Source organism: Delphinapterus leucas, chromosome 6, assembly GCF_059928025.1.
Source record: "Delphinapterus leucas isolate spDelLeu-1000000601 "Yukka" chromosome 6, BTC_Dleu_Yukka2, whole genome shotgun sequence".
NCBI classification, from domain to species: Eukaryota; Metazoa; Chordata; class Mammalia; order Artiodactyla; family Monodontidae; genus Delphinapterus; species Delphinapterus leucas.
The window spans coordinates 103,691,444-103,716,037 of record NC_143134.1 but is presented as its reverse complement, the minus strand read 5'-3'; the positions used below and the strand labels follow the sequence as shown (position 1 = coordinate 103,716,037).

At 35.7% G+C, this 24,594-nt stretch overlaps 1 protein-coding gene across 6 annotated transcripts in view; it reads left to right on the top strand.

Annotated features, from left to right (window-relative positions):
* Window positions 1–24,594, top strand: part of PTBP3 (polypyrimidine tract binding protein 3) — a 101,544-nt gene that overhangs the window by 43,278 nt on the left and 33,672 nt on the right. For 4 of the 6 annotated variants that reach the window (XM_089913594.1, XM_022579031.3, XM_022579030.3 and 1 more), the window contains 3 exons: window positions 5,518–5,687; window positions 8,067–8,213; window positions 16,018–16,182. In XM_089913594.1, the coding sequence (XP_089769720.1) occupies window positions 5,518–5,687; window positions 8,067–8,213; window positions 16,018–16,182 (482 nt within the window). The remainder of the gene's footprint in view (window positions 1–5,517; window positions 5,688–8,066; window positions 8,214–16,017; window positions 16,183–24,594) is intronic. The other 2 variants (XM_022579033.3, XM_022579034.3) reach the window with 1 other exon arrangement.

The following is a 24,594-nucleotide window of genomic DNA, read 5'->3' as shown; positions in this document are numbered from 1 at the left end:
ATTGGCAGGCGGACTCTCAACCACTGCGCCAACAGGGAAGCCCCTCAATTGGAATCTTTATGCCAGTTTCACTTAATATAGTTATTGATGTAGTTGGGTTTAAGTCTTTTTTTTTTTTTTTTTTTGGCCATGCGATATGCAGGGTCTTAGTTCCCCATCCAGGGATTGAATCTGCACCCCCCTAAGTCTTTCATCTTCCTATTTATTTCCTATTTGTCCCATATATTTTGTTCTGTTTTTCCTTTGTTTCCTGGCTTTCTTTAGATTATTTTTTATATTCCATTTTATTTGTCATTTATTACTTTGTATTCCATTTATTTATATTTCTTGATAAATATATGTATCCTAAATATATATATTCACCTAATTACAGAGCTTCAGAATACATAAAGTAAAACTAATAGAACTAAACAGAGAAATAGACAAATCCACAATTACAGCTGCAGATTTCAACACTCCTCTCTCAGTAATTGATAGTGTAGTAGATAAAAATCAATAAGGATCCAGAGCAGGCATTAGCAAACTCTGCCCTGTGGGCCACATCCATTCCATTGCCCATTTTTGTATTGCCCATGAGCTAAGATTGATTTTTACATTTAAAAAAAATTTTATGTATGTATGTATGTATTTCGCTCTGCCTGGTCTTTGTCGCGGCATGCAGGATCTTCGTTGCAGCACGCGGGATCTTCAGTTGCAGTATGCGAACTCTTAGTTGCAGCATGTGGGATCCAGTTCCCTGACCAGGGATCAAACCCAGGCCCCTTACATTGGGAGCGCGGAGTCTTAGCCTCTGGACCACCAGGGAATTCCTGATTTTTACATTTTAAATGGTGAAAAACACAAAGAATATTTTCTGATACATGAAAAATTTCTGATACATGAAACTTATATGAAATTAAATTTTGCTGTCTATATATAAAACTTTATTTGAACACAGTCATACTTATTTATTGGCTTGGCCGAAAAGTTCGTTTGGGTTTTTCTGCAAGATGTCAGCTATGGCTGTTTTCATGTTACAACTGCAGAGATGAATAGTTGGTTCAGAGCCTGTATGGCCCACAAAAGTCTAAAATATTTATGTGACCCTTTAGAGGAAGTTTGTAGATCACCTAATATAGAAGTTTTCAACACTATCAACCAGCTTGACCTCATTGACATATGGAACAGTCTCCCGCACACCATCAGCATACATATTCTTTTCAAGTTCACATGAAATGGTCAACAAGGTAAACTATATGCTGGGTCCTTAAGTCTCAGTAAATATGAATGCATTAAAATTATGCATTAGAATTGTATTAGCAGTTTTAAGAAATGATCCTCAAATATGTGAGAAAAAATCTCCAGTTGCTTGGAAAAAGAAAGTAACACTTAATCCATGGATCACATAAGAAGTCACAAGGGAAATTAGAAGATATTTTGAAGTGAATTAATATGAAAACACAACTTACTAAAGTTTGTAGGGTTCAGCTAGAGCTGTTCTTAGAAGGAAATTTACAGCTTTAAATATTTTATTAGAAAAAAGTCTGAAATGAATGATCTAAGCTTCTAAGTGTAGCATAAGAAGAGCAAATTAAACCCCAAGTAAATAGAAAATATTAAATATAAAAACAAAAGTTAATGACATAGAAAATGAGGATTAATGAAACCAATAGCTGTTTTTTTAATAGATCAATAAAATTAATAAACCTCTAGGTAGGTTTATTAAAAAAAGACAGAAATTACCAATATCAAGAACTATCCTGTAGACATTAAAAAGATATTGTTATGGACTGAATGTTTGTGTACCCCCAAAATTCATATGTTTAAACCCTAACCCCCAATGTGATGCTATTTGGAGATGGGGTCTTTGGAGTGGGGCCCTCACTGGGATTAATGTCTTTAGAAGAAGAGATGCCAAAGAGCTTGCTTTTTCCCTCCACCCCTGCCATGTGAGGACCATGTGAAAAGGTGGCTGTCTATAAGCCAGGAAGAATCCTCACTAGAAAGTGACCATGCTGACCCTTGGTTTTGGACTTCTAGTCTCCAGAACTGTGAAAAAGTAAATTTGTATTGTTTAAGTCACTCTGTCGTATTTTGTTATGGTGTCCTGAGCAGGCTAAGATAGATATCAAGTGAATATTGTGAACAATTTTAAGCCAATAAGTTTGACAGTTTAGATGAAGTGGACCAATTCCTTGAAAAACACAGGTGCAAAAGAAATAGAAAACCTAAATAGCCCTGTACTTGTTTTAAAAATCAAATTGATAATTTAAAAGTCCTTCAAAAAAAAAGAAAAAAAGTCCAGGTTCAATGGTTTCTTGTGGCCATATAGGTTATTTGTCAAAGGTTGTCATACTCTGCATTTAAAATGCAGGTGGATTTTACTATACCTAAAGAATACCCTAATAAAGTTGAATTTTTAAAAAGATCCATATTTCTAGGATAGTTTTCTTGGTAGATCCCTTCAGTTTTGAGATGGGAATATATGAATTTTTAAAAAGTCTCTTCCACTTATCTCTTTGGAACATAATTAATATATAGTAGGCATTCAGGACTTTTCATTATATTCAAAAAATACAAGATTTATGCAAGCTAAGTATTTTGAATGCTTATTTTCATAATACAATTTTGGAAAAGTCTGTGGTGTATCCTTTTGTACAGGGAATAATTTGTCAAAGTTATGTATTCAGTGCATTGCAATTTTCTTGTTTCCTCTTTTATTAAATTATAATGCCATATAATTGCTTATATGCAGTTTTCATTTTTAGATTGTTATATTTATCAAGTCTTTAGATATAACCTTTTTGGGTCATCTAGATGAGTAGTTCTTAGGCTTTTAGATTACACAGAATAATAAAATTTTCAATTAATTTTAAGCAATGTCAATTTTGCAAAGTAAGAACATCAAGAGAAAAAAATCCACTGTTGTCCACAATCATTATTTTAGCACCAAAAAAGTAGAAAGAACATACTTTCCAGGTAAAGTAAGCCCTCCTAAGAAAATCAAGACATAGATTATTGATCACTTTGTACTAGGCATTACACCTAACATTTAAATGTTATCATATTTAATTTTCCAAATACTCATACTACATTTTCCAAATACTGTTATTATACTCATTTTATCAGAGAAGAATCTCAGGCTCAGTTATGTCAGAACAAGATGTGTGATTTCATAGCCCATGCTCTGAACATAGCGCAGGCACTTTTATAATGCAGAACAATTAACAACCTAAAATGGTGATATATTTGCATAATTCTTGATAAAAATTTGTCACCATAGGTCTTTATTTGATAGTTCAGTGCAAGCTCAAATAGCTTGTGTAGGTATTCATCTTTTCTCACACATAGTTTTACGGAGATTCTGAACACCTCAGTTAAAGAAACAACCTTCTTAATGTTCATTCATTCATTTTGGAATATTCTGGGTAAACTTACAAAAGCCTTTGGCCTTTAGTGTGTTTTTCTAGTCTTTAACACTTTGTGCTGGTTAGAACGCACAAGGTGGTGGTATTGTTGTCTAGCCATCTAGGCTTACAGGGAGGGAGGGTGCAGAAAGGCACTTCATGCTTGGCTTTCACTCCTGTCCACGAGGTGATATTTGGCATTTAATCTAGTGACAGTATTATCATTATAATCCTCATAAACCTGCACATACTCTGAAAATTTTTTGTCACTGTCAAGTTGCTTACTTTTTTCTACAAATGGTAAGACACTTTGAGATTTTTGTGGTTAAGAAAATTACCTTTAAACTTAAGTTTGAATAATGCTTTTATCACTTGCTAGCTGTGTACAAAAATTATTTAATCTCTGAACCTCTGTCTCTTCATCTGTTAAAATTAATAATATTTAACTTAGTATATTTTTGTCAACTCCAGTGAAACAGTGTAAATGAAAACAGCGTGAAAACTAGAAACTAATGGACATTTTAGGTAGCTGGAATCCTGTAAGGGTTTTTAGAGCAGGATAATGACATGATACATCTGTTTAGGTTGATATGATGTTGGATCTGAGTGGAAGTGGGGGAGGGGTGAAACTAGAGGAAGGGAGAGTAGAAGGGGCCAAGATCATAGGTGAGGTGACATTAAGCATGGAGATGAAAATGGAATCAGTCATTTTGGAGGGAAAAAATAAATATTTCATGATGAGAAAGGAGAAGGAACCTCTTGCCTCCCAGATTAATTTCCAACAAATATTTGCCGATTATTTTCCACACTCTGTCCTAGGCATTTGTTATATACAGGCACAGACCTGTAAGGACCTCTAGGAATTGATGGTATTTGGGTCCAGGTAGGATGTTGCCTGCATTCATGAACATAGAGAATTTGGGAGCAAGTGCTGGTTTTGGTATTAAGTCAACCTATTTACCTGTAAGCAAGTTGAGTTCTGTGCCACAGCTATGGGTACAAAATACTGCCATATAATTTTTACGTGGTCCTCATGAAATTTGTTTATTTAGGATCACAGACACCTGATTGTGAAGTTTCATTAGTGTTTAGAAAAATGATAATCTTAGGTGTTTGGAAAGATTATATTTTCCTCCTAATACCGCTAAGTATTTTAGTATTAAAAAAAAACACTGTAATGAAACTTTTGGCTTTCAGATAATTTGCATTCAGTCTTACTTGGTGCTATTTCTGGGAGAAAAACATTTCTGAATCTTATGTACATAAATTTGAGTACTCGTTACAGGCTTGTCAGTTCTAGTTATTGTCACTGTTAAAACATAGACTTTAAATAAAATTTGGCTGTAAACTGGCATAATGGATTTCTTAATTTTACAGCAGTGGTTCTCAAACTTTAGGTTGCTTCAGAATCATCTGGAGAGCTTGTTAAAACACAGTTACTGGGATGTTTCTGATTCAGTAGGTCTGAGGTGGGGCTAAAAATTTGCATTTCCAGAAAGGTGATGATGCTTATGTTAAGAATTGCCTGTTATATCATAAGGAATAAGATTATCCTAAGAAACCACAATTTATGTTCTAAAAGTACTTTAAAAAATAGATTGGTAAAAATTATATGATGCCCAAGAAATAAACTTATTTTCATAAACATGCATCTCAAATCCAAATCCTCGTAGGGTGTGATAAGTATAAAATTTTTATTACTGTCTTTCCTAAAATTTTTTATTCTTATTTGTTTAATTAGTAATAGGACAAATTAGAAAAATACCTTTAAAAATACATTAAAGATATTATAAATACTGTTCTCTATTCACAACAAATAGTTAACTATTTAGAGGTTTTGATACCTCTAAATATGTAATTCATTTACCCAGCACTTTTCCTTGACGTTAAAAATCAGAGTTCAATTTTTAAAAAATATAATACCTGTAGTGAAAAATCAATGCATTCATTGAAAGGTGGATGGTTTTGTTTTTCCACTGTCTTCTACTCTTCTCCCATCAGCCCCGTAGTTCCTGAATTTCAAAACCTGAAACTCTTGGAATATCAAATGTCAAATGTGATGATATGGTTAATGTAATATGTCAGCCCAAATCAGTTTCAGTAATTTTTAAAAAAATCTTATATTTTTTAGCTAATGGGAATGACAACAAGAAATTTAAAGGAGATAGACCTCCCTGTTCGCCTTCCCGTGTTCTCCATCTTCGCAAAATTCCAAGTGATGTCACCGAAGCAGAGGTCATATCATTAGGTCTACCATTTGGCAAAGTAACTAATCTTTTGATGTTGAAAGGAAAAAGCCAGGTATGTAAGTTTTAAAGATTGACCCACAGTTATTATCTCTGAGTGTTAGTGATAAAATGATTTTTAGGGGAATTACCTGGCAGTCCAGTGGTTAGGACTCCGTAGTTTCACTGCCAGGGGTGCAGGTTCAACCCCTGGTGGGGGAACTAAGATCCCACAAGCTGCAAGGTGTGGCCAAAAAAAAAAAAAGATTTTATTTTCTTGAATTTTTTTTTTCCCCCTAAATTTCATTCTATTTAAATAGTTTTTAAAATAGAACTTTTTAATGACAGGAAGCAGCAAACAAAAATGTTAATATAGGAAACAGGATTATCTCTTATTCATTGACTTGTTAACAAACATATTTTATATTCTTAATTACAAAATGGCTTATGAAAATATCCTGTGATTATCAGAAGAGATTGGATTGATTACCATCAGAGATTGGATAATGATGTCTGATTCAGACTCCTCTATCTTTAGTAAACTATTTAACATCCCTGCTTAATGCAGATGAGGTTATTAAGAACTGGAGAAGTTAAATAATGTCTTAGTATTCAGCCCTTGTTGTGTTTACACATTTTTCTTGCATCTTTTGGAGATAGTGCATGCACTTGGATCTTTTTATCACAGATGCCACTATTGAGAATAGTATGGTTTGCACGGTTTGAAAGAGCCAACATGACCGTGTCTAATGGCTGTGAAATGTCTAACTGCCATGTGTTATGTACATTATCGTGTTTCATATAGTGTATCCTATGTTTTATGTCAAATAGCTCTGAGAGGCAGCAGGCAATGTCACACTTTCCTTTGTTTCTGCAGTTGGTTCTAGGTTTATATTTATCTGTAGTGCTAATTGACTGTTATGTTAATTGCTTGTCTTTTGATCATAAATCCTGTTTAGAAAATATCTTGTTCGTAATTAATTCAGGAGATTCTGTTGTGAGTCACTAGTAGTACTTGTAAGCATAATCTTTCCTATGGTTCTTGTAGGTGGAGTGTTGAGGACAGAGTAAGTGTTATTTTCACCAGCCTTTCTGTGGGTAGTGACTTTCGGTTTTCTCTCCACCCTACATTATGAAAATTGATCCCTTTGGATGCTTTAGGAAAACATAAATAATTCTTTTACTGGACTCCATGTAGAAAAATTTATTTTTACATATGAACTTTTAGGTTGTATATACATTTAGGAAAAAATTCCTGTGATAAGAATCATATTCCAAAGACATTGTTCAGCTTTTCCTTTGTGTGACTGATGTTAGACATTGCAGGAGTTTAGAAACATTTAGAAAGGAGTTTGCAGGAAGAGACTCTCCCCATATAATGAATATTATTAGAATACAGTTTACAAATTCTTTGTTGAAAAGATGATTAAAAACCAGATAGTTAGGAAATATTGCCATAGCTATTTTTGTTACCTTGATCATTTTTATCCACTCCTCTTAGAAATATTAGAAAAAGTGTATTATTGATACAATTGGATAGCAACTTTAAAGTGTGTTGTGGACATCTATACCTTTTAGATAGTATAAATGACTCGAAGTCTGTTTTATTCCTCAAAGACAGTGATTTGGATCAGGGGTTCTTCCTGCATTTTAAATTTGAGATGTTCTTATAGGTAGTTCTGAGGGCTCAGAACGCTTAGTAGATGTCTATATTTTATCTTCTTAACCATTAAGATAGGGTGATAAAACCTGCCGCCTTAAAGGTCTGTAAGTATCCTATTCCTGTCATAAGTTAATGGGAGTCCTGACAGCTAGGAGAAGCTTTATACAGAATAAGACATAAATACCAAGGAGCTTCTTCCATCTCAGTTCTTCTTGTGTTAGTCTTGTATTAGTACAGTGATTGCCAATATCCAAAAAAGGTCACTTGAATGACCCAAAGCAATATTGACTTAATGTAAGAAGTTCTCCCATTTCCCTAATTTGTACAATTGAGCCTTTGCACCTGAATGCTCTAATTGTATTCATAAATGGCTGTTTTATAAAAAGGTAGAGAAGAGCAAATCATTATGCCTCATCTCTGTTTGAGAATTTTTTAGGAAGAAACTGAAAGCTACTACTATTTATAGTAGTGATGCACACGTTTATTTTTGCCTTTTTAATTATTTCTAGATTTTAGAAGAAACAGAAATAAGAAGAAAACCAAAAACCACATAAAATCATTTAATCAACTGGCCATTTCCCAATCCCAAATCGTTTATTGAACCCAACTTTTTTCAATTATGTTTTCAGTTACTGTCAAGGATACACTTTGAAACAAGTCTTTTCATCCCCTTGGGGACAATGTGATTTCTCTTGAGAATACTGAGTTTAGAGCAAGCTGGAATGACAAAGTAGTTCTTAGCTGCCTTTCAAAAACATGAGCTTTCACTTTACTTCCTTGTGTTTATTGCAGGCTTTCTTAGAAATGGCTTCTGAGGAAGCTGCTGTTACTATGGTGAATTATTACACTCCTGTTACTCCTCACCTTCGAAGCCAGCCTGTTTTTATTCAGTATTCCAATCACAGAGAACTTAAGACTGATAATCTACCTAATCAAGCTGTAAGTATTAAAGGTATTTCTAAAAATAGTTATAAGAACACATGATATAATAACTTAAATTTAATTTTCTGTTTTTCAGAGGAAAAAAATCATGTGTTTTTCTTCATCTTAGCATGCTCTACTGGTAAAGATTGTTTATGTAAATTCTTACCCAAAGACTTAAGAATAAGAAAGCACTGCCATTTGGAAGTAAGTTTGAAGATATGGTGTTAGAAATGGCAGATATTTAGTTTTCCCCTGAAACTGTTTTCATGAGTGGAAAAAAACATACGTCGTTATGTCTCTCTTAAAAATCTCAGATCTGAAAGGAACTGTAGAAGTCAATCCTTTTCTTTTTACAGAACATGTAACATTTGTGTGTTTAAAAGTCAATCCCTTCTTTTAACAGAATATGTAACAAAGGCATTGAGAAGTTGAGTGATGCTTTTATTGTGATGTTAAGTAACTGAACTTAAGATGTTAATAAGAATTTGTATAGATATGTTCATTAAATGAATTTTGACTCTCCAAGGTGAATGTGGAATATAGAATATGAACATTTCTTACCTAATTTTCCAGTTTTTATTTTGATATAATTCATGTTCAAACTTCTATGTCTCTCCAGGTTGATTTTTAAGTAGCTAAAATAGTAATTTGAAGTACCTTCAGGGTAGGAAAAATTTATCCACAAAGCAAGTACATTTTAAGAAAGGTTTTTTTAATTATGTTGAGAGCAATTTGGCCATGATACTCTTGCTCTAGGCAAAAGAACTCCTTCAGCTCTTTGACTCTGTGTTGAAAGTCATTATAATGCAAGCTGCTGAATTTATAGTTTTCCACATTTTTAGAAACAGTGACATTTCCTGCACACAATCCTTAACTTATCTAAGAGATATTAATGGCCTATAATAAACTATCTAAACTTAAGAGTAAATGAAATGTTAGATATTTTTAAATAGTATAATTTTTTTTAATGAGAAATTGCCTTGTAAATAGGATACATGCTCATGGTAAAACATTCAAACAATCCAGAAAAATAAAAAATGAAACAATCCAGTTACCCAGATATAACTAATTAACTAACATTTTGCTAACATTTTACTGTGTACCCCTTCTCTATTCAGGTTATTGTCTATGTATATAATTTTATACCAATGGAATCCTAATAGTTTGAAAACTACTGAAAACTATTTTTTCTCTACAATATGTCAGGGATGTTGTTTCATGACAACAAATATAGAATTACTTCATACTTTTTATTTTATTTTTTTTACTTCATAATTTTTAAATGACTGTATAATACTCTCTTCAAAAGGGCAGCCATAATTTATCCCGTTTCTTTTCTTTTTTTAACTTAACATCTTTATTGAAGTATAATTGCTTTACAATGTTGTGTTAGTTTCTGCTGTATAACACAGTGAATCAGATATATGTGTACACATATCCCCATATCCCCTCCCTCTTGCATCTCCCTCCCACCCTCCCTATCCCACCCCTCTAGGTGGTCACAAAGCACCGAGCTGATCTCCCTGTCCTGTGCTATCCAGTTTCTTGTTAGATTGAGATTGTTTGCCATGTTATGCTCTTACAAATAGTACTACAGCAGCATTCTTACATATCTTGGCACACATGCAGCATTATCTTATTTATGTTTCTGGCAACAAAATTGCTGGGACTAAGCCTATGCATGTTTTATGTTTCAGTATATGTTGCATGATTGCTTTCTCTAAAGCTTATTTGCTGATTTAGGGTGCCACTGATAATATATGAGCAAGCAGTTTTCCTGTCCATCTGTGTTAATATGCTAGTTAACAAATTGTATCTTATTGTTTACTCTCTTTTATTTAATAACTTGTAAAGTATTTATAGTGATTTCTGTTAATGCAGTTTTTCCCCGATTTTTTCAATTGTGGTAAAATATATATAACGTAAAATTTACCACTTTAACCATTTTTAGGTGTATGGTTCAGTGGCATTAAGTACATTTTCATTGTGCAACCCATCACCACCATCCATCCCCAGAACTTTTTCATCTTCCCAAACTGAAACTCCATACCTGTTATACACTTATTCCTCATTTCCCCTACCCCCACCCTGGCAGCCACCATTCTATATACTTTCTGTCTAGAATTTTGTCTGCTAATGCAATTTTAAAAATATTTTTATATAATAGTCAAATCTCTGAAGTTGTATTATGGTCTCTGACATGGGTACCATACTCATAAAAACCCAGTATAGCAAGATTAAAAACATCTTTTTTACCTATGTTTTCTTATACTTTCATGTTTTGGTTGTTTTTATTTGTAGTGTTTAAATCTTTGTTTTGTTAAGAGTATTTTGTGGGTGGAGAGTGAGGCTTTGGTCTTTCTCTTACTCCCAGTGACCAGTTTCTCTTTTGTTGTAGTTGAATAACCCATTTATCAATATTATCCATTCATGGGACTTCCCTGGCAGGCCAGTGGTTAAGACTTTGCTTTCTAATGCAAGGGGTGTGGGTTCGATCCCTGGTTGGGGAGGTAAGATCCCACATGCCTCGTGCCAAAAAACATAAAACAGGAGCACTATTGTAACAAATTCAATGAAGACTTTTTAAAAAATGATTCACATCAAAAAAAATCTTTAAAAATATATATATATCCACTCTTGTGAAACTTGTCTTTTGTCATGGTCTAGTTTTCCATACACAGACTATGCGTATTTACAACCCGCATATATACACTTGTTAGACAGGACTACACATTCTGCTTGCGTGGCCCCCATCTACCCTCATGTGTGTGTGGCTCACATGGTATGCAGTCCATGTCTAATATGGACTACCTTTTGGATTCTGTTCTGTTCCATTCCTAATTCAGGGTCCCTAAGGCTTAATATGTTGTAGGGCAAGGCCCTATTCTTTACCCTCTCTTTTTAGAAATTAAATGGATAATATGTTTTGTTTATTTCTCAGGATGTATTAGAATTATTTTGATAACTCCTAACCCCAAAAAACGCAGAATTGGGTTGATTTTATAGATTTATTTGTAGATAATTAACATGTCTATATTGCTAACTGATCCTTTTGAGGAAGAAGTTATATTTTATTTCCTATCTTTCAGAAGAATTTTTAATTCTCCTTCATGTAAGTCATGCAGTTTTCACATTAGTGTTATTCCTAAATATGTTAAATTCTTAAAGATGACATAAACAATAAAACTCTTAAAGACTGGATTATTCCAAAGGGAAACAGTGAGAAATCCCAGTTGCTTGGCAACCAAAGCCAGCCCAAATGACCTAGTTTATTCTTAGATAGCCTTGATTTCTTCCCAGTACCCTTTCCATTTTGTTACTTTTGTCCATTTTTTGCATTGGTGTTTGATAAAATAATATTTTTCTTTTATTCAGAGTCCTACACCAAAGCTGAAGTCAAAATTGAAGGTCCTGTTTGCATATATAAAATGTACCAGATGTTTTTTTATTCAGGCAGCCCTCAGAAACTGATAAATTACTGTTTCATTCTCTTCTCTTTGAATAGCAAGATATCCCAAAACATGCACATAACTTCTTTTCCAGCTTATGGACATACTTGGCAGAGGGTCAGGTGAATATCAAGTATCTTTGTCCCTTGGTTTAAGCTAAAATTATAGCTAAAAAATTTAGATCCTATTTTGAGGTACAGCATTTGAGGAGTGGTTGTATTAATATGATTCATTTTTGTATAGACAGTTTTTCTTGACCTTGTGGGTGGAAGTTTATAAATTTGCAAAGAGATGACCATGGAAGGATTTTCCCTTAAAAAATTTCCCAAAAAATCATCCAACGGAACACTTAAGATCTGTGAATTTTGTTGTATATTCATTTCCATCTCAATTTTAAAAATGGCTTCTTCACATTATCCAAGCATGTTTAAATTTTACATGAAGTATATATACCTCCCCTACCTCAATAAAATATTTGTTGATTTTTCCATCATACTACTGCTGTTTCCTTTACTACTAGTTAATGTAACCATTCCGGAGGGTTTGTTGCTGAAACATTTAAAACTATCCCATAATAAGAATTCTGCTGCCTCATAATGTTTAGTATCAGATACACAGAAAATATGTCTTCTGTGTATCTGAAATGTCTCTTCATGTTAAGAAGACATTTCTTTTTTTCCCCCCCTCACTTTTCTGTTGTCCTCAGTGGAAAGTATGCCTCCACTTTCATTTTTTTTTACTTAAATATTTTTGCCTAATTAAAAATTGAAACTGTAGAGTTAATTATTAAATAAATCTTTTTCTCAGACTTTTATTGTCAAAATAATTTGTTTGCATGCCTGCTATGCAGAGACTTTTGTACTCAATGCTCTATGAAGTACTAATGCAGAGTATATTGACAACTCTAGAATGATATGGACAATACATACCATGGCTTCTCATGTTTCTCCACTGTGGTATCTTCTATGCCAAAGAGGAAAGAGTGAAGGAAGGGAAACAACAACAGTAGCAACAATAACAGTAATATAGCAGCAGTAAGCATGTATATAGAATTGTTTAATAAAAAGGATTGATAGAATGATTGATGGGTAATGAAGTAAAGTCAGTGAGATTGGGAATTCCCTGACAGTCCAGTGGTTAGGACTCTGCACTTTCACTGCCGAGGGCCTAGGTTTAATCCCTGGTCGGCGAACTAAGATCCCACAAGCCGCGCAGCGCGGCCAAAAAAAAGTTAGTGAGGTTAAGTTTACTTTCAGTTATGCAGGCTTCGTTTTGATAAGATTTAATCATCCTGATAGAAGAAGAAAAGGCACCATTATTCCACTGAGAGCCTCACTATGATGATTTTTCCTAGACATTATGAAGTTGTGATGTCCAGTGTGGTAGCTGCTAGCTAAATGTGGCTAAATTTAAATAAATACAAAAATAAAAATTTCAGTTCCTCAGTTGCACTAGGTACATTTGGAGTGCTCACTGGCCACTTGTGGTTAGTACTGTCATATTGCATACTGTAGATGTTGAACATTTCCATTATCACAGGAAATTCTGTTGGACAGCACTGTTGGTCTTCCATGTCTCTACTTAACCTTTCTTTTTTCTGTGTGTGTGTGCACGCAATACAGTTATAATAACTACTTTAATGTTCTTTTCTGCTAACTCTAATCCCTGTGTTAATTCTGAGTCTTTTTTGAATGACCTCCCAACATCATCATTGCCTATTTAAAGGCTCAAAGTGGAAATGTGAGCTATTTTTCAAATTTGAAAGCAGTACAACCCTTTTTTCCAAATAAAATCTTACTGGGGAGCCCACTATAAAATAGATAAACTGCCATGTTTGAAGCAGAATTAGGATGCTCAGTATTCCACACACTTGGCTTTACGAGAACATAGTTTTGAAAGCTAATGATATAAAATATTCAGATAATTCATATATTGTCCTCAAAGATGATTTGAAAACAACATTTGGTAGTTTGTGTTTTACTTGATATATAAGAGTCTGTATATGACATTAAAATGCTGTTAAAAGGTAAAAAAAAATGAATATAAAAGTGGAAGTTGTTCAACTCTTAAGCATGCAGAAAGTAAAAGACTGCCACTTTTCCAGAAAGATACTTATTTTAATGTTATTTTTCATAGCAAAATGTTGGAAAGCTACTCATCTCACATTAGAAAGGTGGTATAATAAATAGTAAATTAAAAATTAAAGTCATGAAAACAAATGTTCATATAGAAAACAAAGTACTGTGACAAAGTACTATGTTCTTTAAAATTGCAAGTGAGTACAATATGTAGAAATGAAAGAATCTGCATTAAAGTGGTAGGATTTTTTCATTTTGTGACACAAACAGTTTACTAATTATCACCATTCTTAGGAAATTATAAGTACGGAACAAAAGACTGATGAAAACTTGCATTTAATTTCAATAATCATTAACCGTGCTTTTTTTCTCTTCAATTTTCTCTTTCACCTACTTTATTTTTTAAATAATTGTTTTAAATTTTGAGACAGTCACAAAATTTAAAAAGAGTTACAGATATAATACAAAGAACTGTTGATTCCTTGAGGCATTTGGGAATAAATTGTTAATCTGGTCTGTGTTCATTGGCCAAACTTTTAGTGTGCATTTCCTTCAAAGAAGAATATTCTTCTACACAACCAGAATACAGTGGTCAAAATCAGGAAATTAACATTTGATGCATTACTTCCCTCCAATCCTCAGTCCCCGTTCAAGTTTTTCCAGTTGTCCCAATAATGTTTGTTCCAGCAAAATAAGCATTATTCATAACCACGTGTTCCATTTAGAAATCACATCTTCTAGTATCCTTTTATCTGAAACAGTTACAGGGTTTTTTTGACTTCGTAACCTTGACGCTTTTGAAAATTATGGGCTACTTATCTTTTAGACCATCCCTCAATTTGAGTTTGTCTGATGTTTCCTTGTGATTAGATTCAGTGTATGTAGCTTTGACAGGAATGTCACAGAAGTAATGCTCTTTTTTTCTCGTTGCATCATATCAGGGAGCACATAACTTCAATTTGTTGCATTATTGATAGTGTGCTCTTTAATCACTTGATTTGGCTGGTGTTTGCCTGGCTTCTCCACTGTAAAGTTGTGACTTACAAAGGGGGAAAGAAGAGTGTTTGGGGGAAGGTACTTTAAGGCAGTGTAAATATACTGTTCCTTGTCAACTGTCTATTTATATCAGCCTATGGACTGAATGTTTCCCATTTCATTTGATGGGTTTTTATTTGTTACAGTCATTATTTTGGTTCTCAAATTGTCCTATATTTGGCCAGTGGGAGCCCCTTCCAGCTGTCTTCTGTGTCCTTTTGGCTCGTTCCCATCATTCTTTGAAAACTTCTTCGCATTCTGATACAAAACAGCAACAGCAAAACCCCCACAAAACCAGAAAAGTTACACACTCATCTTGTGCTTTCCTTGCTCCAGCTTTAGAGCTGGACATTTTTTAGAGCACCTGCTTCCTTTTAGTGGAGCATGATATTAAGAAACTTTTCTGCCTGCCCCTGCTTGGATTCTAACATCTCATGCCAGGCTGCCCCTCCATTGAATTACTTCCTTAGTCCATTCAGGTCCCCATGGACTGACCTCCTCTTCACCCTGCTTAGATTATTTTTACTACATGTGGACCCCTTCTTAACTCTCCCTGGGTTCTGACACTCCTGGCTAGGCTACTCTCCTCTGGATGCCTTTCTTACCCATCTTGTGCTCCCTAGGTTCTGACAGCCAACAGTGAGCCACCCACTCACAGATACCTTCCTTACCTTGTTTGGGCTCCGGTTTCCCTTACCAGGCAGACCTACCACATGGATGCGCTCCTTGCGTTGCTCAGGCTCTGATGCTCTATGCCAGGATGCCTTTGTATAGGGATGCCGTCCTGCCCCACTCTGAACCACCACAGCTCCTCTCTTCCTCCATATTTACACCTATCATATGCCACCCAAAGGCTTTAGAACTCAGTTGTTCAGGGAGGAAAAAAGAAGAGGGGGACTTCAGTGATTTTTTTAAAGTGGCCTTTAATGTTACCCTTCACGCTGTCTTTTTTCCTATTGTCATTTAAAAATTAGGAAATAAAAGTTATATCCAAATTTTCTTCTTTTTTGGCCATGGTTTTGTTTTCATTTCTTCAAGTAAATTTAAGAACTTTCTTAAATATTGTGTCATTATGATAAGAAGGCAAGACTTTTGATTCTTGACTGATTACAATTTTAGGATGTATGCATCCAGAGAAAGTAGATATGTATATTTTTATTTAACTATATTACTTCATATTACTTTACATCAACTAATTTTAAGGATTATATAATGCTTCTGTGTAACCACAAGTTCTCATTTTGCGTTGTTAAATAGAGAGCCCAAGCTGCACTGCAGGCTGTCAGTGCTGTCCAGTCAGGAAGTCTGGCCCTTCCTGGAGCTCCTGCTAATGAAGGCACAGTCCTACCTGGGCAGAGCCCTGTGCTCCGAATAATTATTGAAAACCTCTTTTATCCTGTTACCCTGGAAGTTCTTCATCAGGTAAGGAGGAACACTCTTATGAAAGCAGAGTCAAATATGACCTCTGTAACTTTGGATGTTTTATGTCTTTAGTTTTTCAGGTTGTTGATTTTGGTTAACGTATTTGTTTAAATAATAGTAAAAAAAAATCTTCAGCATCCTGTTTCATGCAAGAAATAGTATCAATTAGAGATAGTTTGGTTTTCTTGTTTGTTTGTTTGTTTGTTTTGCGGTACGCGGGCCTCTCACTGTTGTGGCCTCTCCCGTTGCGGAGCACAGGCTCTGGACGCGCAGGTCCAGCGGCCATGGCTCACGGGCCCAGCTGATCCATGGCACGTGGGATCTTCCCGGACCGGGGCACGAACCCGTGTCCCCTGCATCGGCAGGTGAACTCTCAACCACTGCGCCACCAGGGAAGCCCAGAGATAGTTTTTGAAAGCCTCCATTTTCTAACTTAAATACTTGATTTTAAAAGGTATGTAAGAATTCTATTTTTTTATACCTAAGCATGAAAATGAACAAAGCACAGACTCCTATAAAAAGCACCAGTAGTAGTTGTTCCTCAGAAAGTAACATCAATATAGAAAACAACTAATCTATTTCTACTGACTCCTCCCTACACTTGAGTATTTTTATTTTAAAAACTCTGAAAGGAAAATATGAGTAACTTAAATAAGGAAGTATCATGTTAAATACTGACTCATTCTCAACATAGCTTTCATAGACTACCCATTACTATGTCTAAACTGTCTTGATAAGAGGCAGTGTACCACATCATGGCCTACTGTGAAGATATAGAGTTTAAGAACTGGAAGATCGATCACCTACCTAGTTACATAATTTTGTATTGAATAAAACTGCGGCTCAGATACTTGATGAGTTGAATATTGTAAAGAGTAATTTAAGAACCAGTTAGAATTCAAGTCCCCTAATGTCAACTCCAGTATTCCATTTCATTATACTTGACAACCTAAGCATAAAAATTATTTTAAAACACTAAAATATATTATATGCTTATTTTCATATTTATTTATTTATTTATGGCTGCGTTGGGCCTTCGTTGCTGCATGCGAGCTTTCTCTAGTTGCGGCGAGTGGGGGGCTACTCTTCGTTGTGGTGCGTGGGCTTCTCATTGTGGTGGCTTCTCTTGTTGCGGAGCACGGGCTCTAGGCACACGGGCTTCAGTAGTTGTGGCACACGGGCTTCAGTAGTTGTGGCACGCGGGCTTCAGTAGTTGTGGCTTGTGGGCTTTAGAGCGCAGGCTCAGTAGTTGTGGCACACGGGCTTAGTTGCTCGTTGCGGCTTGTGGGATATTCCTGGATCAGGGATCGAACCTGTGTCCCCTGCATTGGCAGGGGGATTCTTAACCACGGTGCCAGCAGGGAAGTCCCTATTTTCATATTTATATCTCATTATTATTATTATTATTAATTTATTTTTGCGGTACGTGGGCCTCTCACTGTTGTGGCCTCTCCCGTTGCAGAGCACAGGCTCCGGACGCGCAGGCTCAGCGGCCATGGCTTACAGGCCCAGCCGCTTCGTGGCATATGGGATCTTCCCAGACTGGGGCACGAACCCGTGTCCCCTGCATCGGCAGGCGGACTCTCAACCACTTCACTACCAGGGAAGCCCCCTCATATATTAAACAGCATGATCTCAGGCCAGTCTAGACTCATTTAACTGTTTTCCAAACTTTTGGATTTGTACTACTGAATGAAGAGTCATGGGGGGTGTGTGTGCATGTGTATTTAAGAATTGAAATGTATCCTATCCTATTCTCACATTTTACAAATAAGGGTACTGGGGACCTTAGAAGTTGTTACTTTCCCCACAGTCATTGTACCAATTGGTGATAGAACTCAGATATATTTCCTAATATGGTTCATGTGCTATGCATGTAAATATCAAAATATACCATTTATTATGCCTACTTTATTCCCTGTAATAGTTTCCTGAGTACCATTTTCTAAATATGTGCATTTGTGAAGCATGTCCTATGGAGGGTTTTAGCAGTGGTATCCGTAGCCACCGTTGTTTCCTAAAAGTGTTCAGCAGTTACTTAAGTGATTGGTTTCTTTGTTCTGGTGGATTTTCTTTTCTACTGTTTATCCCGCAAAGTGGCATTGAACCCTCTTGAACCATCAGCATTTTTTGTTTGCTTTTGCTACTGTGGCACTGTAGCTACTGCTAACTTCTACTGCTTTACAGAAGATGTTATTGCACCTGTGGCTCAACATTGCCATCAGTCAGCAGTGAATTTAGTCAAGGTTGTGTGGTCCTTTCTTGTCATTCCATTTGTCATTTCCCTCAGACCAGTAACAAACCTTGTTTCTTTCCCAAAAGATCATGGGTCCTTCAGGTGAAGAGAGGTAATTGAGAGTCTTCAATAGTAACCATTGGGATAGGACTCTCAGCCCTTTAGTTATGGCACTCTCCTGTTTAATCCTTCTTCACATTGCTGTTGGAAAACACCAAAACTTCTTAGCAAGGCACTTAAGTCCCCATGTGCAGACTTCTCCCCATCTCTTTAAGCTCACTTCCTAACTCTTCTGCTTATTTAGCACCCTAGCTTTTCTGGCCCTTTGACCCTCTCCCCCTCCCCCCCTCTTATTTCTGTCCTTGTCCATTTCTGTCTTCTATTTCTTAGGCCTGGAACACTCTTTAGGGAGATAGCCACTTAGCTGAATCTACATCATTCCATTTGCAGCTCAAATTCACCTCCTCAGAGAGTCTTTCTCTAATTACGTTAATTTAGCCCTCTCCCCCTGACACTCTATTCCATTAGCCAACTAAAATGTAGTATAGCATAATGATTAAGGATACAGTATCTGGAGCTGGTTTGAATCCTAGCTCTACCACTTACTACCTCTGTAACCTTGGACAAGTAACTTACTCCCTCTATGTCTTTTTCTTGTTTATATAATGGGGATGAAGATGGTATCTATTTTATACCTTCATTGTGTGGATCACATGGGTTAATGCATTTAAAGCACTTAGAACAGTGCCTGTTACATAGTAAGTGCTCAAGAAATGTTAGCTGTACTTATCAGATGCTAGTAAATTGCATTGTAAGAAACTGATCCTTGCTCTTGTGGTCTTGTGGGTAAGATGTAATTTCATAAGTAATAGCATAAAATGTGATAAATATTGTGATTGGAAAATACATGGAAGTGTGGAGTTGGTTGCACATGTTATAATTAGTAAGTAGAGTTGACATTAGCTAAACTGCTCTCTAACATCTGTGGAAGCTAGTGTTTTTCCTTTAGCTCATGGTGAGGGGATTAATAATGACTGAGATGGGAGTGGTGCTATTTCAAATGAAGTAGGTTAGGGGAAGTGTTTACAGTATGATGACATTTGAACAGAAGCTTGAAGGATGTGAGGGTGTAAGTTATGTGTATATATGGTAGAACAATGATCCAGTCAGAAAGAACAGCAAGTGCAAAGTCCCTAAAATGGAAGTGTACTTAATGTGTTCAAATATCGGAAAAAAGACTATATCATTGGCGTGTAAAAAATAAGGAAGCCATAAATGATAGGCTCAGAGAAGGTGTTAAGACTAGATGATGCAAAGTCTTTATAATCTTTACACTGAGTAAAATAGGAAGCCATGGAGGATTTTGAGTAGAGGAGGGAGATGATAGGTTTAATGTTCTTGTTGCTATGTTAAGAATAAACTGTAGGCATAAGTGGAGGCTCTTATCATAGTCCAGTTGAGAGATGGTGGTGACCCAGGTGGGGATGTGAGCACTGCACATGGTGATTACGTATATATTTGGAGTGATTTGCTGATGGGTTTAGTAGATGTGGGTTATGGAGAGAGAGAGAGTAATCAAGAATGCCTTCCAGATTGTGGATGTGAGCCTCTGGTAAAATAGAGCTATCTTATACTAAGATAGTAAAGACTGAGGGCAAAAAAGATTTAGGGCAGGGGTGGGAGGAAGGGGAGGAATCAGGAGAGTGTTTTGGACATGTTAAATTTGAGATACCTGTTAGACAGCCAAGTGGGAGATGTTGAAGAGACAGTTGGGAAATAAGTCTGGATTGGGCATAAGAATTCACGCTGGAGAATTGGTAATCATTTGCATATGAGTGATAATTAAGGCCATTGGATTGGATGGCATCACTTAGAGAGTATTTGTAGATAAAGAAGGCATTCATCAACTGTTCCATTACATAAACTCAACCCTGCATTCTAAAAAATTTCCTTGTGTACTGAAGGAGTAGGTGAAAACAGTATTTTTGTGGAATCCATTACTTCCAAGTACTGTTATATATGGGGTTACTTTATGAATGTCCAAAAGGTGAATCTCTTCAGGATGAAGGACTTATCTTTTTGAATTGCAAAATAAAGATAAATAGCTTGCAAAAACCAATTATTATGGTATCAAATAAAAGAATCAACACTAGTAATACAAAATTCTAATTCTTAAATCTTGCTGTTTTGTTGGCTACAAAAACTATTATAAACAAATTGTGGCCAATGTGCTTGCTATTTTAAAAAGTTCTAGTATAAATAATGCTTTTTACAAGTGAATGCTGGTGAACAGTTTCTGGCAAGCCCTCTTTATAAACATCACCCTGAAGGTTAATTTTATCAGAATTTGATCTTTAGTATTTTATTAGTCCCATTTTAAAGTCTGAAAACATTAAAATGCACAAGAAATGTCAAGAGTTGAGTCTATGTGTTTCTTATGTTTATGACAGCAAAGTAAATATATTAGGAAATAGTCAAAGACCTTGTAATCTATAAAAATATATATTAAACTTTACTAAACATTGATCTTTTGAGACCAAATCTATTTAAAACTGAGTATTTTGCTAATTATAAAAAGTTGTTAAAAACTACATTTCAGGCATTCCTGAATTCCCCAATGTTGGTGCTCACTTACTTTATTCAAAAGTATCAGATTGGGGGCTTCCTTGATGGCGCAGTCGTTAAGAATCCGCCTGCCAGTGCAAGGGACGTGGGTTTGGGCCCTGGGCCAGGAAGATCCCACAGGCTGCAGAGCAACTAAGCCCGTGCGCCACAACTACTGAGCCTGTGCTCTAGAGCCCGCGTGCCACAACTACTGAAGCCCACGTGCCTAGAGCCCATGCTCTGCAACAAGAGAAGCCACCACAATGAAAAGCCTGTGCACTGCAACAAAGAGTGGCCCCGGCTCACTGCAACTAGAGAAAGCCCGTGCACAGCAGCGAAGACCCAATGCAGCCAAAAATAAATTTTAAAAAAAAGTATCAGATTGATCTTTGCAGCTACTCTTTCAGTAAATACAATCCAGGGGACTCTAGAGAGCTATCCATGGTTAGCCAGTTGAGTTCATTCATATTCTCTTGGCACATTCAGATGAAAATTACACAGCCAAACACATCTGTCAGGGAGGATATGCTTCAGGTTGTTCAAGTTAAATGAGGGAAAGGAATCGAACCATTAACAAAATCTGAAGGTTAAATGGAAATTAACTAGGTTCTGTAGCATAATACAGTATAAAATCCCAAATTTTAGAGCAAATTATATGTTCTTGTTACTTCATTGACAAGATATTTTACATCAAAAATGTTTATCATTTTAAAAATTGCATATTGCCATAATTCTTCAGTCAGATCTCAGAGTATAATTTGTTATCAGTTAATAATAAGCATTTACGCTGTGCCTCTTATATGCCAGGAATTGTACTCAATGATAGAGAAATGATTCAGGCAAGGTATATACCTTCAAGGACCTTTCAGTCTAAAGGAGACATATATAAACAAATGTATAGACCAATGTAAATAAAACAGCTAGATAAATATTTGTATGAGGCCTAGAGGGGATATTAATATTTGGTACTAGAGAATGAACTCTATTGAGATTTGGGTGAGGCTAAGGATTTTCTGGTGGCATTATTCCCTGAGCTGAGTTTTGAAAAAGATAAATGAAAATTTACTAGGTATTAGGTAAAGAGTTACAGGAAAAGGGAAAAGCCACATGTATAGGCATGGAAGTCCGAAACCACTTAGTGTATCTGGAGAACTACTGTAGACAGTTCCCTACTGTTGATGTAAATAGTGTGGTATAAAAAGTGTGAGGAAATGAGGTTGGAGAGGTACACCAGGGAGAAGTTGTGTATGTTATACCAAAGAGCTTGGATTTTACCATGTAGATAATGGGGAGATAGTGAGGAATTTTAAGCAGGGAAAAGTATAATCTGACTTGTACTTTAGAGCACTACCTGTGTCTGCAGTATGAAGGAGGGAGGTTAGGCAGTTATTATATCTCATTTTATATATATACATACACATTTTTAACATTGTTACTACTTTATCAGGTGAAAAAAAAAAGCAAACAAACCTCAATTGATGCACTTACAATATATAGATTGATGTGTGTGCATGCATGTAACACCATAGTATCACCAAGGATGGAAATTAAGAAAACATAATACCTTTTCCCAAGAATGCTTATACCTATATCTTAAAGAAAGATACAACATAAAATCTTTGACAGCTGAGAAGAAAGTAAATTTGGTATTCTTCTGTAAACGTTAAGAATATTATCTAGGACGTGAGGGTGTACTGAGGAAATAACCTGTTACAAGGCCAAAGTTTTCATTAAAAGAACAAAACAAAAAATTTCCTAGTGTTTTTCAAAATACAGTTATAATGAGGGGTTAAGGTCTCAAAGTTCTAAACCCTGAAATATGACCATAATGAAATTAACTACATTTTATTAAAAGTTTTAAATTTCAATAAAGAGCCTTCAGACTATCTAACTTTTAAGGAATGGCATTTTCTGGTGATCCCTTCCAAGACAAATTGGTTCCACAAATCTTGTTGATCTTCTTATCTCTTATAAGAAATGTTTAACTCTAAGCTAATAATATATTAAAGCATATCTTGCCAAAAATGAGTATTTGGACTTTAGGATAGTTATTTTATCTTGGAGGGTGGTAAAATACACATAAATTTTATCATTTTAACTTTTGTAAATTGTACAGCTCGGTGGCATTAGGTACATTTATATTTTTTTGCAACCATCACCAAATAGCATGTATCTCTAGAAATGTTTTCATCTTCCCGTTGAAACTCCTGTACCTTATTAAACAGTAACTCCCCACCCCATTCCTCCCTTCTCTCAGCCCGTGGCAACCACCATTCTTCCTCCTGTCTGTGAATTTGCCTACGCTAGGTTCCTCATATAAGCGGAATCATGCATCATTTGTTGTTTTGAGACTGGCCTATTTCCCTTAACTCATTGTCTTCAGGGTTCATCCATGTTGTAGCATGTGTCAGAATTTCATTTTTAAAGCTGAATAATATTCCATTGTACGGATATACCACATTTTGTTTATTCATTCATCTGTGGATGGATACTTGAGTTGCTTCCATCTTTTGGCTATTGCAAATAATGCTGCTATGAACATAGGTGTTCAGATTATCTCTTTGAGTCTCTGCTTTCAATTCTTTTGGGTATATGCCAAGAAATGGAGTTGTTGGATCATATGGTAATTTTATTCTTAATTTTTTTTGAAGAATCCCCATACAGTTTTCCATAGCCACTGCACCATTTTACATTTCCATCAACAGTGCACAAGGGTTCCACTTCCTCTACATCTTCCCCAACACTTAATCTTTTCTGTTTGTTTTGGATTTTTTAATAGTACCTGTCCTAATGGGGGCGTGAAGTGGTATTTTGTTTTAGTTTTTATTTGCATTTTGATGATTAGTGATGTTGAGCATCTTTTTTTTTTTTTTGGCCACACCACGCGGCTTGCAGGATCTTAGTTCCCTGACCTGACCAGAGGTCGAACCTGGGCCCTTGGCAGTCCTAACCACTGGACCACCAGGGAGTTCCCATTGAGCATCTTTTCAAGTGCTTGTTGCTATTGATTATCTTCTTTGGAGAAAGGTCTATTCAAATCCTTTGCCTGTTTTTAAAATTGGGTTTTTGTTGTTGAGTTGTAGGAGTTTTTTTTATATTTCTGTATATTAACCCCTTATCAGATACATGATTTGCAAATATTGGCTCCCATTTTGTGGGTTGTCTTTTCAAGTCAGTTGATAGTCTTTTGATGAACATAAGTGTCCATTTTGATGTAGTTGAATTTATCTATTTTTTCTTTTGTTGCCTGTGCTCTAGGATAGTTATTCTTTTTTTTAAGATTTATTTATTATTTATTTTTGGCTGCATTGGGTCTTAGCTGCGGCATGTGGGATGTTTATTGAGGCATGCGGGATATTTCGTTGTGGCGTGTGGGATCTTTATTGAGGCATGTGGGATCTTCGTTGCGGCATGAAGCCTTCTCTCTAGTTGTGGCATGTGGGTTTTCTCTTCTCTAGTTGTGGTGCACAGGCTCCAGTGCGTGTGGGCTCTGTGGTTGTGGTGCAGGGGTTCCAGAGCACATGGGCTCTGTAGTTCGTGGCATGTGGGCTCTCTAGTTGAGACACGCAAGC